The 14,590-nt window shown below is 40.1% G+C and overlaps 1 protein-coding gene across 2 annotated transcripts in view; it reads right to left on the minus strand.

Moving 5' to 3' along the window:
• dync1h1 (dynein, cytoplasmic 1, heavy chain 1) overlaps positions 1-14,590 on the minus strand; it is a 111,857-nt gene that overhangs the window by 16,478 nt on the left and 80,789 nt on the right. For both annotated transcript variants that reach the window (XM_063047294.1, XM_063047299.1), the window contains exons 60-68: positions 12,383-12,636; positions 7,950-8,084; positions 7,748-7,842; positions 7,342-7,516; positions 5,023-5,098; positions 4,749-4,909; positions 2,115-2,226; positions 1,941-2,001; positions 1,694-1,817 (exon numbers count right to left, since the gene is read on the minus strand). In XM_063047294.1, the coding sequence (XP_062903364.1) occupies positions 1,694-1,817; positions 1,941-2,001; positions 2,115-2,226; positions 4,749-4,909; positions 5,023-5,098; positions 7,342-7,516; positions 7,748-7,842; positions 7,950-8,084; positions 12,383-12,636 (1,193 nt within the window). The remainder of the gene's footprint in view (positions 1-1,693; positions 1,818-1,940; positions 2,002-2,114; positions 2,227-4,748; positions 4,910-5,022; positions 5,099-7,341; positions 7,517-7,747; positions 7,843-7,949; positions 8,085-12,382; positions 12,637-14,590) is intronic.

Below are 14,590 nucleotides of genomic sequence, written 5' to 3' on the forward strand. Positions count from 1 at the left end.
ATGCCCTGCAAAAAAAAAAAATTTTGAATCTCTAAATCAAAATAATCAGCAGCAGAGCATGAAAATTACAACAAGAACTAGCACTTCATAAAAATTCTGTAGATTAACGGAGAAAATAAAATTATTCCCCAAATTATAATGCCATTATTCCACTCATATTTCTGAGAATGTGTACACTTTTGATCAAGTTGCAGAATGAACACAACTGCACACTACCCAGAGTGACAAAATAGCAACAAACATGTTGGCATAGTTAGTAAGTATGCAGGGTACACCAAAATTGTTTATAGTTAAGGTGCAGAAGGTTATCTAAAATTACCAAAAAATGTAGATGAACAGAATAGTGGGCCAAGGACTGGCAGATGGATTTTAACCTGGGCAAGTGCAATGTGTTGCATTTTGTCAAGATAAAACATGGCAGACAATATACAATAAATGGTAGGGCCCCGCAGAGTGTTGCAGAACCAACTGACCTAGAGATACAAGTACCTGGTTCCCTGTATTTATACAGGATACTGAAGGCAATGTTTGGCATGTTTGCTTTCTTCAGACAGAGCACTGAATTCAAAAGCTGGGACATCAGTTAAAACTAAACAAGATGTTGGTGGGACTGCACATGGAGCATTGTTTGCATTTCTTTTCTACATAGCTACAGGAAGGATGTCATCAAGCTGGCAAGCGTACAGAGAAGATTCACAAGGATGTTATCGGTGGGCTTGAGAAACAAGGAGACATTGGATACATTGGGAATTGATTTTCTTGGAGTGTAGAAACCCAAATGGTGCTTTATAGTGTTACATAAATTCACGAGGGCATAGATAAGGTGAATGGTCACAGATCCCACCCCCCCCCCCATGGTAGGACAGTAGAGGGAGTAGATTTAAGGGGAGAAAAATATAAAGGCGACCCAGAGCGTATATTTTTGCACAGCTAATATGTGGAACAAGGTGTCACTGGTAGTGGCAGTGGTGGGTAGATTACATTTTTAAAAGATGCTTAGCTAAGTACTTGGATTAGAAAGGTTTAGAGGGAAATGGGCCAAAAAAGCCGCACAGTAGTATAGCAGTTAGCACAACACCTTATAGCACTGGATGTAAGTTTGAGGTTTGATTACTGCTTATGTCTGTAAAGAGTTTATACATTCTCCTCACCACTCCTAGGGTTTCCTATCACATTCCAAAGACATTCAGGTTAGGGTTAGCAAGTTGTGAGCATGCTGTGGTAACACTTACAGGCTGCCCAGTGCAATGTTTGCTGATTTGATTTGACGCAAATGACGCATTTCACTGTATGTTTCGATGTACATGTGACATAAAGCTAATCTTTAAATGCAAGCAAATGGGACGAACTCAGTTAGGCAACTTGGTTGACCTGAAAGTATTAGGCCGAACGACTGTTTTGGGCTGTAAAACTCTGACTCTCTGACTCCTTGCTAATTCATTTCATAGTCAATAATGAATTGTGATAGAAAGACAATTAAGAGAAAGTACTAAAGCAAAACGGTACTCTACTATCTGATTAACTAGTTTTGGTTATTTTCTTTACTATAGCTTTAAGGCTGCTACTACATAAGTTAATCTACCTTTACGTCTTTTACCTATGGATAAGGAATGGAAGTGGCTATACAAATTATTCAGATACCACTGGGGTAAAAAATTCAAAGGCGTTAGAAGTATTATCATTGATGTTCTACCTTGGGATTGATCTCCATGGTCAGGAAGAGACGGAAATTAGCATGTGGTTGCAAGGAGTGCAACTTCTTCTCTAGTTGCATGAGCCAACCAGGAGCTAGATGCACATTCTTCAACATCACCCACCTTCAAAAGCAACAGGGATTAGATTGGTTACAATACAACTTTATCAATGTACAGGTACATTGAAGGTTTCTATTTAGGTACTCAAGGAACAAAATGAATTGGAGAAATAAACAAATAACTTGCCTGCCAGATTTGACAGCTGTATTAATAGCTTTCTCTGCCTGGTTGAAACCCTCTGCAGAACCTACAGAAAGACAAAACTCATTAAATATTCAACAGAAATATCAGCTTAAAATCTCAAACAATGAAAAACATTTTAGTGAATCAATAAATTTACTGAAACAATAGAACTCTTACCAATGGCAATTGATGTAATTTGTGTGTTTTGCTCAGCTGCAAGATCTTCTCCACGTCCACTGGCATCATAGCCAGGTACAGAGCACATGAGGATAGGAGTGTTAGGTTTCACCTAAACAAAATGATACAAACAGCTCACCCTCAACAGACATACTGCGTATATGAATCTTTAAATTATGGGGTGAACTAGTTATAAAAGCCACTTGGCTGCAGCCTAAAACAATGTCAATATGAAGATAGCAATTCCAAAAGACTGAAAATTTATCAATTTAAAATACACAAAGCACACCTCAATACTTTAATAAGTTAGCCATCCAAACATTGCCTGTAAAAAAATATTCACCCCTCTCCCCTATGGAAGTTTTCATGTTTTATAAAATTGAATTACAGTGGATTTAATTTGACTTTTTTGACACTGAACAACAGAAAAGACTCTTTTGTGTCAAAGTGAAAACAAATTTCTACAAATTGGTCTAAATTTATTGCAATTATTAAACACAATAATTGTCTACATAATTACTCACCTCCTTCAAGTAAATATTTAGTAGTTGCACATTTGGCAGTAATTATTATTGTGTATATTATTATTTTGTATGTTATAATTTGTTAAGTCTGCACACTGCTGTGCGTTTTTAAATGTTGCTGCCAGAACAAAACAATTTCCCACTCGGGATCAATAAAGTACATATAATTATTATTAATTACAGCTTTGAGTGTGTGTGGATAGGTCTCTTTCAGATTTGCACATCTGGACACTGCAATTTTTCCTTATTCTTCTTTACAAAACTGTTCAAGCTCTGTCAGATTGCATGGGAGTTGTGAGTGCAAGTCCAGCCACAAATTCTCAGTTGGATTGAGGTCTGGACTCTGATTTGACCACTCCAAACAACAGTAACTTCGTTGTTTTTAAGCCATTACTGTGTAGCTTTGGCTTTATGCTTGGGGCCATTTTTTGCAGGAAAACAAATCTTCTAAGTCGCAGTTCTTTTGCAGATTGCATCAGGTTTTCCTCCAGGATTTCCCTGTATTTTGCTGCATTCATTTTACCTTCAGCCTTCACAAGACTTCCAGGCTCTGTTACAGTGAAGCATCCCCACAGCATGATCCAGCCACCACCATGCTTCACAGTTGGGATGGTTCATTGTTGATGTGCGGTGTTTGTTAAGCCAAACATAGCATTTAGTTTTATGCCCAAAATGCTCAATTTTGGTATCAGACCATTGAACCTCCTGCCAGCTGACTTCAGAGTCTCTCTTCTGGCAAACTAGCTGAAACTCCATGTGAGTTTTTTCCCACCATGGCTTTCTCTTTGCCACTCTCCCATAAGGCTGCAACTGGTGAAGCACCCAGGCAACAGTTGTTGTATGTGGTCTCTTGCATCTCAGCCACTGAAGCTGTAACTCCTCCAGAGTTGTCATAGGTCTCCTGGTGGCCTCCCTCACTAGTCCCCTTCTCACATGGTCACTCAGTTTTTGAGGACAGGATGCTCCAGGCAGATTTATAGCTGTGCCATATTCTTTCCATTTCTTGACGATTGACTTAACTGTACTCCAAGGGATATTCAGTGACTTGGAAATTTTCTTATATCCATCTCTTGACTTGTGCTTTTCAATAACATTTTCACGGCGTAGCTTGGAGTGTTCTTTTGTCTTCATGGTGTAGTTTTTGTCAGGATACTGATTCACCAGCAGTTGGATTCCAGATACAGATGTATTTTTAAAATAATCAATTGAAACACCTTGACTGCACACAGGTCTCCAAAAACATAACACCATTTAACTAATTATGTGACTTCTAAAACCAACTGGCTACACCAGTGATCATAGTCATAGTCATACTTTATTGATCCCGGGGGAAATTGGTTTTCGCTACAGTTGCACCATAAATAATTAATTAGTAATAAAACCATAAATAATTAAATAGTAATATGTAAATTATGCCAGGAAATAAGTCCAGGACCAGCCTATTGGCTCAGGGTGTCTGACCCTCCAAGGGAGGAGTTGTAAAGTTTGATGGCCACAGGCAGGATTGACTTCCTATGACGCTCAGTGTTGCATCTTGGTGGAATGAGTCTCCGGCTGAATTTACTCCTGTGCCCAACCAGTACATTATGTAGTAGATGGGAGACATTGTTCAAGATGGCATGCAACTTGGACAGCATCCTCTTTTCAGACACCACCGTCAGAGAGTCCAGTTCCATCCCCACATCATCACTGGCCTTACAAATGAGTGATTTTCTCTATCATATTAAAGGGGGTGAATACTTATGCAATCAATTATTTTGTTTTATATTTATAATTAATTTAGACCAATTTGTAGAGATGTTTTCACTTTGACACGGAAAAGTCTTTTTCTGTTGATCAGTGTTCAAAAAAGCAAAATTAAATTCAGTGTGATTCAATGTTGTAAAACAATAAAACATGAAAATTTCCGGGGGGGTGGGGCTGAGTACTTTTTTTTATAGGGACTATATACAAGATGAATGGAAAGGAATTAATGAATAGAAATACTAAGTTCTTTGAAAGGTGGAGTTTAAGCATACTCCTTTCATTACAATAACTTAGAAAAGTATACATTAACTTGGAACTTATTCACTAAGCATCTGAAAAGAAAGAAGATTTTTCAGTCTCGTACCTCGGTATCTACAATAGTTGCCAAGTCTAATGGTTGTTCTATTGTTGACATGAAGCTGTCTCCCAAAACTGTAGCCACAAAGATATGAGCCATGGCTAAGAGGCGATCTGGCCGGAAAGCCTGAATCAGCAGCAGTCGATGCATTGCTTGCCCAATGGGAGCTAGACCAAAGGAAATGGCTTACAACCTCATTTGACACACAAATAATTATTATATTAATGTATTCTAACATAAACAGATGAAGAAATTAGAAGTTTAAAAATGTGTTGCTTACTGAAAGGTTTGTCCTCAGGCCACAGAAAAGGTACTGCTTGTTCAGGTGAACTGCTCTCCAGCCAAATATTAAATTGCTGCATTGAAAGAATATTTATATAAATTAGACAGGAAATGTCACCCAAAACTTGGAAGTAAATTTGTAATGCAGCAGTTGTTAATTTATCTAATTTTAAACCATCTTAAGTTTAATAAATCACAAGGTGTTTCTCTGAAGAGAACCAGGCTAAGTACTGAAATTCCAGAAATGATGTAAAAAAGGAGCAAGAAACAAAGTATGAACAAAGAGTGGCAGTAAACATAAGTGGAAATAGTTTTCTATAGGCATATAAACAATCATTAGCTAGCAAGAAGAATACAGGAACTACCAGTTAGCTTCTGCTCAGCTAGACAAATTGCCCAGTCCAGATGGAATCCATCTGTGACAACAACCTTTCCTTCAACGCCAACAAAGCAAAAGAGAAGGTAATTCACTTCAGAAGGGGGCAGTGCACATGCTCCTGTCTAATCAGTGATGTTGAGGTTGAACGCTTCAAGTTCTTAGATGTGAACATCACCAACGCTCCGTACTGGTCCTACTACGTTGGCATCACTGCCAAGAAAGCTCAGTAATACCTCTACTTTCTCAATGAGGCGAAAGAAATTTGGCATGGGTCGCACTTCTTGGTGTGAGGATCTCCTGTACATTAACATTGATTTTCTGATATCCAGCTCATCCATATGTCACATCTCCACAGAGCCTGAAGGTTTGTTTCTATTTACATTTTTAATGATATCATTACTGGCATTGCTCACACAAAGAAGAACCAGTCTTTAATAATGTTGAAGGCTCTCATCATCTCTCCCACAGTCAAGACTTTTTGGGTAGCTTTTATATTTTATTCTGCATTGTTATTGTTTTACCTTATTCTAGCTCAACGCACTGTGTAGTGACTTAATCTGTATCAACAGTATGCAAAACCAGCTTTTCACTGTATTATGGTCTATGTGACAATAATAGACCAATCTATCTCAGCTTGATGGAAATTGTGGAGTAGTGGCAATCATCCTCAAAACATCTGTAATGAAGGGACGGAACCAGAAGACCGAAAATTTGCAAGATTTCACCCTTGTTCAAACAAGGGCAGTGGGAATTGCTTACCCTCTACAACTGTGGAGACACTTCTAGAAACAAATCGGAGACAAATGTGTTTTGCTTAGAGAAAATATTGCGGATTTGCTAAAGAAAATCTCATTTAAAATGGAGAGGTCACAAAGTTAGAGAATTGGTGAAGGAGATGTGGTTGATGTAGTTTACAAGTCACTTGATAAAATGCCTCAGTAAGCTTGTCCATAAGATTGAAGGTCAAGGCAGCCTATATAGTACGTTGGTTAAATGACAGGAGGCAAACGTTTATAATAAAAGGCTATTTGTTGCACTGGAATGATATGTTCTCTGGGAGTCTGTACTAGGACGACTTCATTTCTTAATACACATGAATTACTTGGACTCGGGTTCATAGTGTATAATTTTCAAAACTTAAAAACTGTCAGGATAGCAACAGACTTCAAGAAACCAGAGACAACAAACACGGTACTGAAACTTAATGTAGAGAAGTATGGAGGGTTGCATTGCCGTATGAAGCATGAGAATAAGCTGTAAAATACGTAGTACAGTTCCAAAAGGGTTATAGAATTTTTTGTACAAATTGTTGAAATTGTTAAGGCAAGTTGAGAAATGCATGAAGTAGCAATGCTTATAAAGAGGAGGTAGCTTAAATATAAACTGTGGCAATTAAAAAGAAGTACATTGGATTGCATTTTCTAGGTGAGTATATAAACTAGATATCAGAACATTTACTGCTCATCACAGGAGACTATTACCAAACTGTGATTAACAAAAGGAAGGATGTGGAAGAGGTTGCAGAGGAGATTTACCGGGATGCTGCCTGGATAAGAGAACATGACGTGGTTTGAGCGAAGTGGTATTTGCCTGGAATGCACTGCAAGGGATGGTAGTTGAGGCTGATACAATAGGGACATTTAAGATATTCTTAGATAGGCACACAGAGTTAAGAAATGCAGGATTATGGGCTTTGTAGGAAGGAAGGGTTAGACTGATGATTAAGTAGGTTTATGCGGGTCAGCACAATATCATGGGCTGAAGGGCTATACTGTGCTGTACAGTTCTATGGTTTAAAATTGCTGAATAATTTTTTTTAATCCTCCATTTCACCAGATGTAACAAATATTCACTTTTTCCCAACCCGAGAAAGACAACTATAAAATGGAGATCTCTAATCAAAATATTCAAACATAGCTGCAAGTCGATGCAACTTACATCATCCGCCTGAACTTTGGAAATTAGATCATAAAAGACTGGCAAGCGGGTCAGTCTCTCCATTCCCTCGATTTGTTCTGTGGTGAGATAATCAACCTTTGACACAGACGAACCATTCAATACAATCTCTCGACCACGAAGGAAGTGCTGGAACTCCAGGTCATACGATGGTTCACTGAGAAAACAATTTGGAGGTTTTGTACTTAAAAGAATTCATTTGAATGTATGCTACATAACATTTCAGAAAGAGATTTTTTATAAACAAGTAATAAACAGCATCTTCCTTGTAATGCAGATCATACAAGAATACAAAAAATAGACTAAAATGATAAAATTAGTTATTACAAATTACGAAGCACCCTCAAAACAAAATTGGCTTATAGATTGACAACAGCAAAAGCATTACCTAGTTAGGCCCTTAAGACGAATCTTAGCCAGCAACATTGCAATGGTGATATGATCATTGTGCAACATACCCCGTGCTGCTCTATTAAATGTCACCTGTGACAATAGAAAATAGTGTATTATCTTCGTGCTGATAATAAGGTATATTACTCTGTCTCAATGTTTGGAGCTTCAAACCTTTTAAACAACCTGCTCATACATACCTGGAAAAGATCCTTTGTAATATTAGAGAGACGCTGTGTATGATCTGTAACTCCTTTCAGATTTGGATTCTCATACAGAACAGTGTGATAAATGTCCAAGAAGAATTGCAGAGAATACTGATAGAGGAAGTGGATCTATTGACAAAATAACAAAAGATTATCCACAAATTACCACATTTTTCTTAATTTTCTGAACCTTTTTACATTTTGAAATCAAAAGAATAAATATTTGTTAGCAAAGTGTCAAAATGGATTCCGATAGGCCACAATTATCTGATTAACAGCTATAAGCATACAATTGATTAACAATAAAGCTATTTTAAAGCTCCTGACTTTATGAACACTGATTATTTGAAAATATTATTTTACAGGTTTTCAGAATCTGTTAGTCTGTGCCAAAAGAACTAATGATATCATACCAAATACTTAAGACATGGTATTACAGCAAGTACAGGACCTTTGGACCACAATGTTGTGCTGACCTTTTAGCCTACTCCAAGATCAGTCTGACCCTTCCTTCCCACATTGCTCTCCAAATTTCTATCATCCATGTATCTATCTAAGGGTCTCTTAAATGTATCGAATGTATTCTTCTCTACCACCATCCCTAGCAGGGTGTACCACATACTCACCACTCTCTATGTAAAAACCTTACCTCTAACATTCCCCCTATAAATTCCTCCAATTATCTTAAAATTATGCCCTCTTGAAGTAGCCATTTCCCCCGGGAGAAAGTCTCTGCCTGTCCACTCAGACTATGCCTCTTATCATCTTGTGCACCTATATCATATCACCTCTCATCCTCCTTCACTCCAGAGAAGACCCCTAATTTGCTCAACCTATCCCGACAAGATATACCCTCTAATCCAGGCAGCATCCTAGTAAATCTCTGCACCCTCTCTAAAGGTCCCGCATTCTTCTCATAATGAGGCAACCAGAACTCAACATAATATTTCAAATGTGGTCTAACCAGGGTTTTTGAGCTGCAATATTATTCACAACTCTTGAATGCAATCCTCTGACTAATGGAAGGCCAATGCAACATACAACCCTATCACTGCTCTGTAGTTCTCAAGTGTTATTCCTACTACATTTCTTGAACAAGGGAATAACATTTGGCTTCCTCTAATCATCTGATACTACTCCTGTGGCAAAGATATCACCAAAGTCTCAGCAATCTCTTCCATCACTTCCTGTAGTAAACTGAGGTATATCCTGTCCAGCCCAGAAGACTTAGGACTCCTAATGATTTTCAAAAATTCCAACACACACTCTTTCCTAATGCCCACATGTTCTAGCATATCTGCCTGTTTACACTGTCCCCACAATCATCAAGGTCCCCCTCACTGGTGAATACTTAAGTATTCATTAAGGACCTCCCCTTCCTCCTCCAAGTCCAGGCACCAATCAGACCTGGCGTCATTCTAGTTACCTCCCTCTTCTTCTCCACATACACGTAAAACGCCTTGAGGCTTTCTTTAATCCTACTTGCAAAAGCCTTCTTATGCCCTCTTCTGGATCTTCTAAGTCCATTCTTAAGCTCCTTCTTGGTTATCTTGTAACTCTGTAGAGCCCTGTCTGATCTTTGCTTTCTAATTTTTAAGTAAACTTCTTTCTTCCTCTTGACTAGATGTTGCACAACCCTTGCCAACCATGGTTGCTGCACCCTACCATCCTTTCCCTGATTCAATGGGACAAACCTACCCAAAACCCCAGACAAGTGCTCCCCAAACAACTTTCAAATTTCCACTGTGCATTTCCCTGAGTACATCTGTTCCCAATTTACACTTCCAAGTTCCTGCCTAATAGCATCATAATTCCCTCTTCCCCAATTAAATACTTTACCATACTGTTTGCTCCTATCCCTTTCCAAGGCTATCATAAAGGTCAGGGAGTTCTGGTCACCGTCTCCAAAATGCTCACCCACAGAGAGCTCTGACACCTGACGAGGTTCACTGCCTGGCACCAGATTCAGTATGGCCTCTCCTCTAGTTGGCCTGTCTGCATATTGTTTCATGAATCCTCCTGGACACATGCACAAATTCCACTCCATTCAAACCTTTTGCATTAAAGAGGTGCCAATCAATGTTAGGGAAGTTGACGTCACCACCCATGACAACAGACCTGTTATTTTTTGCTCCTTTCCAAAATCTGTCTCGATCTGTTCCTTGGCATTCCTTTTTTGCTATGGGGAGGGGAGGTTCTACTGACTACTCTCAAATAGAATGATTGCTCTCATCCTGTTTCTGACTTCCATCCACACTGCTCAGTTGGTGATCCCTCCATGACACCATCCCTTTCTGCAGTTGTGATACTATCCCTGATTAGCAATACCACTCCTCCACATTCTCCCCCCCCCACCTACAAGAGTTGGAGGAGTGGCATTAGGAAGATTTAGAAACGTATTAGTAAGGTTCTATTATATTCACTTCAGAAAGAGGTAATAGAACATAGAGAACGTACAGCAAAATACGGGCCCTTCGGCCCACAAAGCTGTGTCGAACATGTCCTTACCTTAGAACTACCTAGGCTTACTCATAGCCCTCTATTTTTCTAAGCTCCATGTACCTATCCAGGAGTCTCTTAAAAGACCCTATCGTATCCACCCCCACCACCGTCACCAGCAGACCATTCCATGCACTCACCACTCTCTGCATTAAAAGCTTACCCCTGATATCTCCTCTGTACTTACTTCCAAGCACCTTAAAACTGTGCCCTCTCGTGTTAGCCATTTCAGCCCTGGGAAGAAGCCTCTTCCTATCCACACGATCAATGCCTCTCATCATCTTATATACCTCTATTAGGTCACCTCTCATACTTCGCCGCTCCAAGCAGAAAAGGCCGAGTTCACTCAACCTATTCTCATAAGGCATGCACCCCAATCTAGGCAACATCCTTGTAAGTCTCCTCTGCACCCTTTCTATGGTTTCCACATCCCTCCCGTAGTGAGGTGACCAGAACTGAGCACAATACTCCAAGTGGGGTCTTACCAGGGGTCTATACAGCTGTAATATTACCTCTGGGCTCTTAAACTCAATCCCATGATTGATGAAGGCCAATGCACTGTACGCCTTCTTAACCACAGAGTCAACCTGCGCAGCAGCTTTGAGTGTCCTATGGACTCGGACCCCAGGATCCCTCTGATCCTCCACACTGCAAAGAGTCTTACCATTAATACTATTTTCTGCCATCATATTTGACCTACCAAAATGAACCACCTCACCCTTATCTGGGTTGAACTCCGTCTGCCACTTCTCAGCCCAGTTTTGCATCCTATCGATGTCCTGCTGTAACTTTTGACAGCCCTCCACACTATCCACAACACCCTCAACCTTTGTGTCATCAGCAAATTTACGAACCCATCCCTGCACCTCCTCATCCAGGTCATTTATGAAAATGAGAAGAGAAAGGGGTCCCAGAACAGACCCTTGAGGCACACCACTGGTCACTGACCTCCATGCAGAATATGACCCATCTACAACCACTCTTTGCCTTCTGTGGGCAAGCCAATTCTGGATCAAGAAAGCAAGGTTCCCTTGGATCCCATGCCTCCTTTTGGGGTACCTTATCAAATGCCTTGTTGAAATCCATATACACTACATCTACTGCTCTACCTTCTTCAATATGTTTTAGTCACATCCTCAAAAAATTCAATCAAGCTCGTAAGGCATGACCTGCCTTTGACAAAGCCATGCTGACTACTGCTAATCATATTATGCCTCTCCAAATGTTCATAAATCCTGCCTCTCAGGATCTTCTCCACCAACTTACCAACCACTGAAGACTTACTGGTCTATAATTTCCAGGGCTATCTTTGCTCCCTTTCTTGAATAAAGAAACATCATCTGCAACCCCCAATCCACTGGAACCTCTCTCTTTCCCATTGATGATGCAAAGATCATTGCCAGAGGCTCAACATTCTCATCCCTCGCCTCCCACAGTAGCCTGGAGTACATCCTGTCTGGTCCCGGAGACTTATCCAACTTGATGCTTTCCAAAAGCTCCAGCACAACCTCTTTCTTAATGTCTATATGCCCAAGATTTTCCATCCGCTGTAAGTCATCTCTAATAGCCAAGATCCTTTTCCATAGTGAATACTGAAGCAAGGTATTCATTAAGTACCTCTACTATTCCCTCCAGTTCCATACACACTTTTCCACCGTCACACTTGATTGGTCCTATTCTCTCATGTCTTATTCTCTTGCTCTTCACATACTTGTAGAATGCCTTGGGGTTTTCTTTATTCCTGCCTCCTCATGGCCCCTTCTGGCTCTCCTAATTTCATTCTACCCAGTATCACGTTAGGTCCTAGGTTCTTTTTTAAATAATTGGTCTATCAGGAAAAATAAGTTTATATCCCCAAGTGCCAACTTGACACACAAAATCACTTGTTAATTTCATTAATGTATAATGATATATTTAATCAAACCTACCTGGTTTATTGCTTCCATGGTAAAATAGATGCTACTGCATGCTGTAGAAAGTGGCAGGTATTGTTGGGAGACGGCGTCCACCTCCGCCATTACGATATCTGTTTCTTCAACTTTTCTGGTTACTTCTGCTGCCTCTTTTTTCAGATTCTCCAGTGTAGTGATGATTGTGTCATCATCCAAAATACGACCTTTAACTTCATTCAATGCCTGTAGTAAAGACTTCTCTAGCTGGCGCAAGCGAAGCTGGAATTCACCTATCAAAAATAAGATGATCAGCAAAAACTGGAACTCTTTATTTCAAAGTGACAAATTACATGAAGCTCCAATTTGAAGTCAAAAATGACAAAAAAACATAAATAAGAAAAACACAAATCTTAAAAGGCAGAATGCTATTCATACAATGACACGCTATCTTTTCCCTGAAGGTCTAAGTTTCCCACGATAGTTCCAACAAGTACATTTCTTGTCATCTATTAGAAAGAACTTCAAATATAACTTACTAAATGCAGGTATGGCACCTTCATGTGGATGAAGGTACATCACCATGGCTGGAAGAGAGGAAGGAAGGAATGGAAGACTCCAAGCCAGACTAAAATGGTGGGGTATAAAACTTCCTCTACCCAGTATCACATTAGCAAATGTCACTGGAGAACAAAATAGAGGACCTAAGAACAAGATTGCTGTTTCAGAGGGAAATGAGGAATTGCTGTGTTCTATGTTCCACGGAGACATGGCTCACCCTAGACAAGCCAGATATGGTGATCAGACTTGAAGATTTTTTTTTGAGCCACCAGCTGGACCAAACTGCAGATTCAAAGAGGGTAAAAGTGAAAGTCTGTGCTTCATGATAATCTCTTCGTGGTGCTCTGATGTAGTGGTCTTGTTGCACTCTTGCTCCCCTGACCTGGAACATCTAATGATTAAATGCCATCTGTTCTTCTTACTGAGACAGTTCTCCTCCATGACCCTGACCACAGTTTATTTATTTATTGAGACAGCGCAGAACAGGTCCTTCTGGCCATTCAAGCAGCGCTGTCCAGCAACCCTCCCCATTTTAATTCTAGCCTAATCATGGAACAATTTATGAAGACCAATTAACTGGTACGTCTTTGGACTGTGGGAAGAAACAGGAGCACCTGGAGAAAACCCATGCGGTCATGGGGAGAATGCACAAACTCCCGGGTCACCTGTACTGTAAAGTGTTGGGCTAACCACTAAGCTACCATGGCGCCAAAAGGCAGATGCTAAGCAAGCACTCGATATATTAAGTACTGTAATTAACAAACAAAAACAGGCTACCCTGAACACCTTTCAAATCATTGCTGCGGACTTCAATCAAGCTTGCTTGAAGAAATTTCTCCCAATTATCAACATATCACCTGCAGCACCAGAATCGCAACATGTCTGACGACTGCTACTCTATCATAAGAAATGCCTACCGTTCCATCCCTAGACTGCATTTTGGGAAATCTGATCATCAGGCTGTCCTCCCACTTGCATACAAGCAGTGGCTAAAGAACAAGGCTCCAGAAGTAAGGACAATGAAGAGTGGTCATGAGAGGCAGAGGATCAGCTAAGTGAATGCTTCAAGTCAGTGGACCGGGCAATATTCAAGGATTTATCAAAGAATCTGAACAAATAAGCCATGGCTGCCACTGACTTTTATAAAGTCAGTCATGGTCGAGTGCGTCCCCCACAAAATCATTTACAGACTTCCCCAACCAGAAGTCCTGGATATACAAAGAGATCTGCAATGTGCTGTGCGCCAGATCATTGGCGCTTAGGTCTGACGACCAAGTAAAACATAAGACATCCGTATGGCCTCTGGAAAGCTATTTCACATGCAAAATGGTAAGTCTGGACCAATGTTGTATCACAGAAGGATGCTCTGACAGCTGTGCCAGGACTTGAATGCTTCACCTTCTACAAAATAAAACCAATCAACATAGGTAACAATAGGGCTTTACTTCCAGATGAGCTCAATGCCTTTTATGTTTGCTTTGACTGATAAAACATTGAAGCACCTTCAAAAACTTCCACAGGCCTCAATGACCCTGTGATTTCAGTCTCTGAGGCCGACGTGAAAGCATCCTGCAGGAGGGTAAACCCACGGAATTAACCTGGCCCAGACAGGATGCCTGACTCAATACTGAAAACCTCTGCTGATCAACTATAGTGTGTTCAGAATTAGAATCAGGTTTATTATCA

This window comes from Mobula hypostoma, chromosome 1 (assembly GCF_963921235.1).
Source record: "Mobula hypostoma chromosome 1, sMobHyp1.1, whole genome shotgun sequence".
NCBI lineage: Eukaryota > Metazoa > Chordata > Chondrichthyes > Myliobatiformes > Myliobatidae > Mobula > Mobula hypostoma.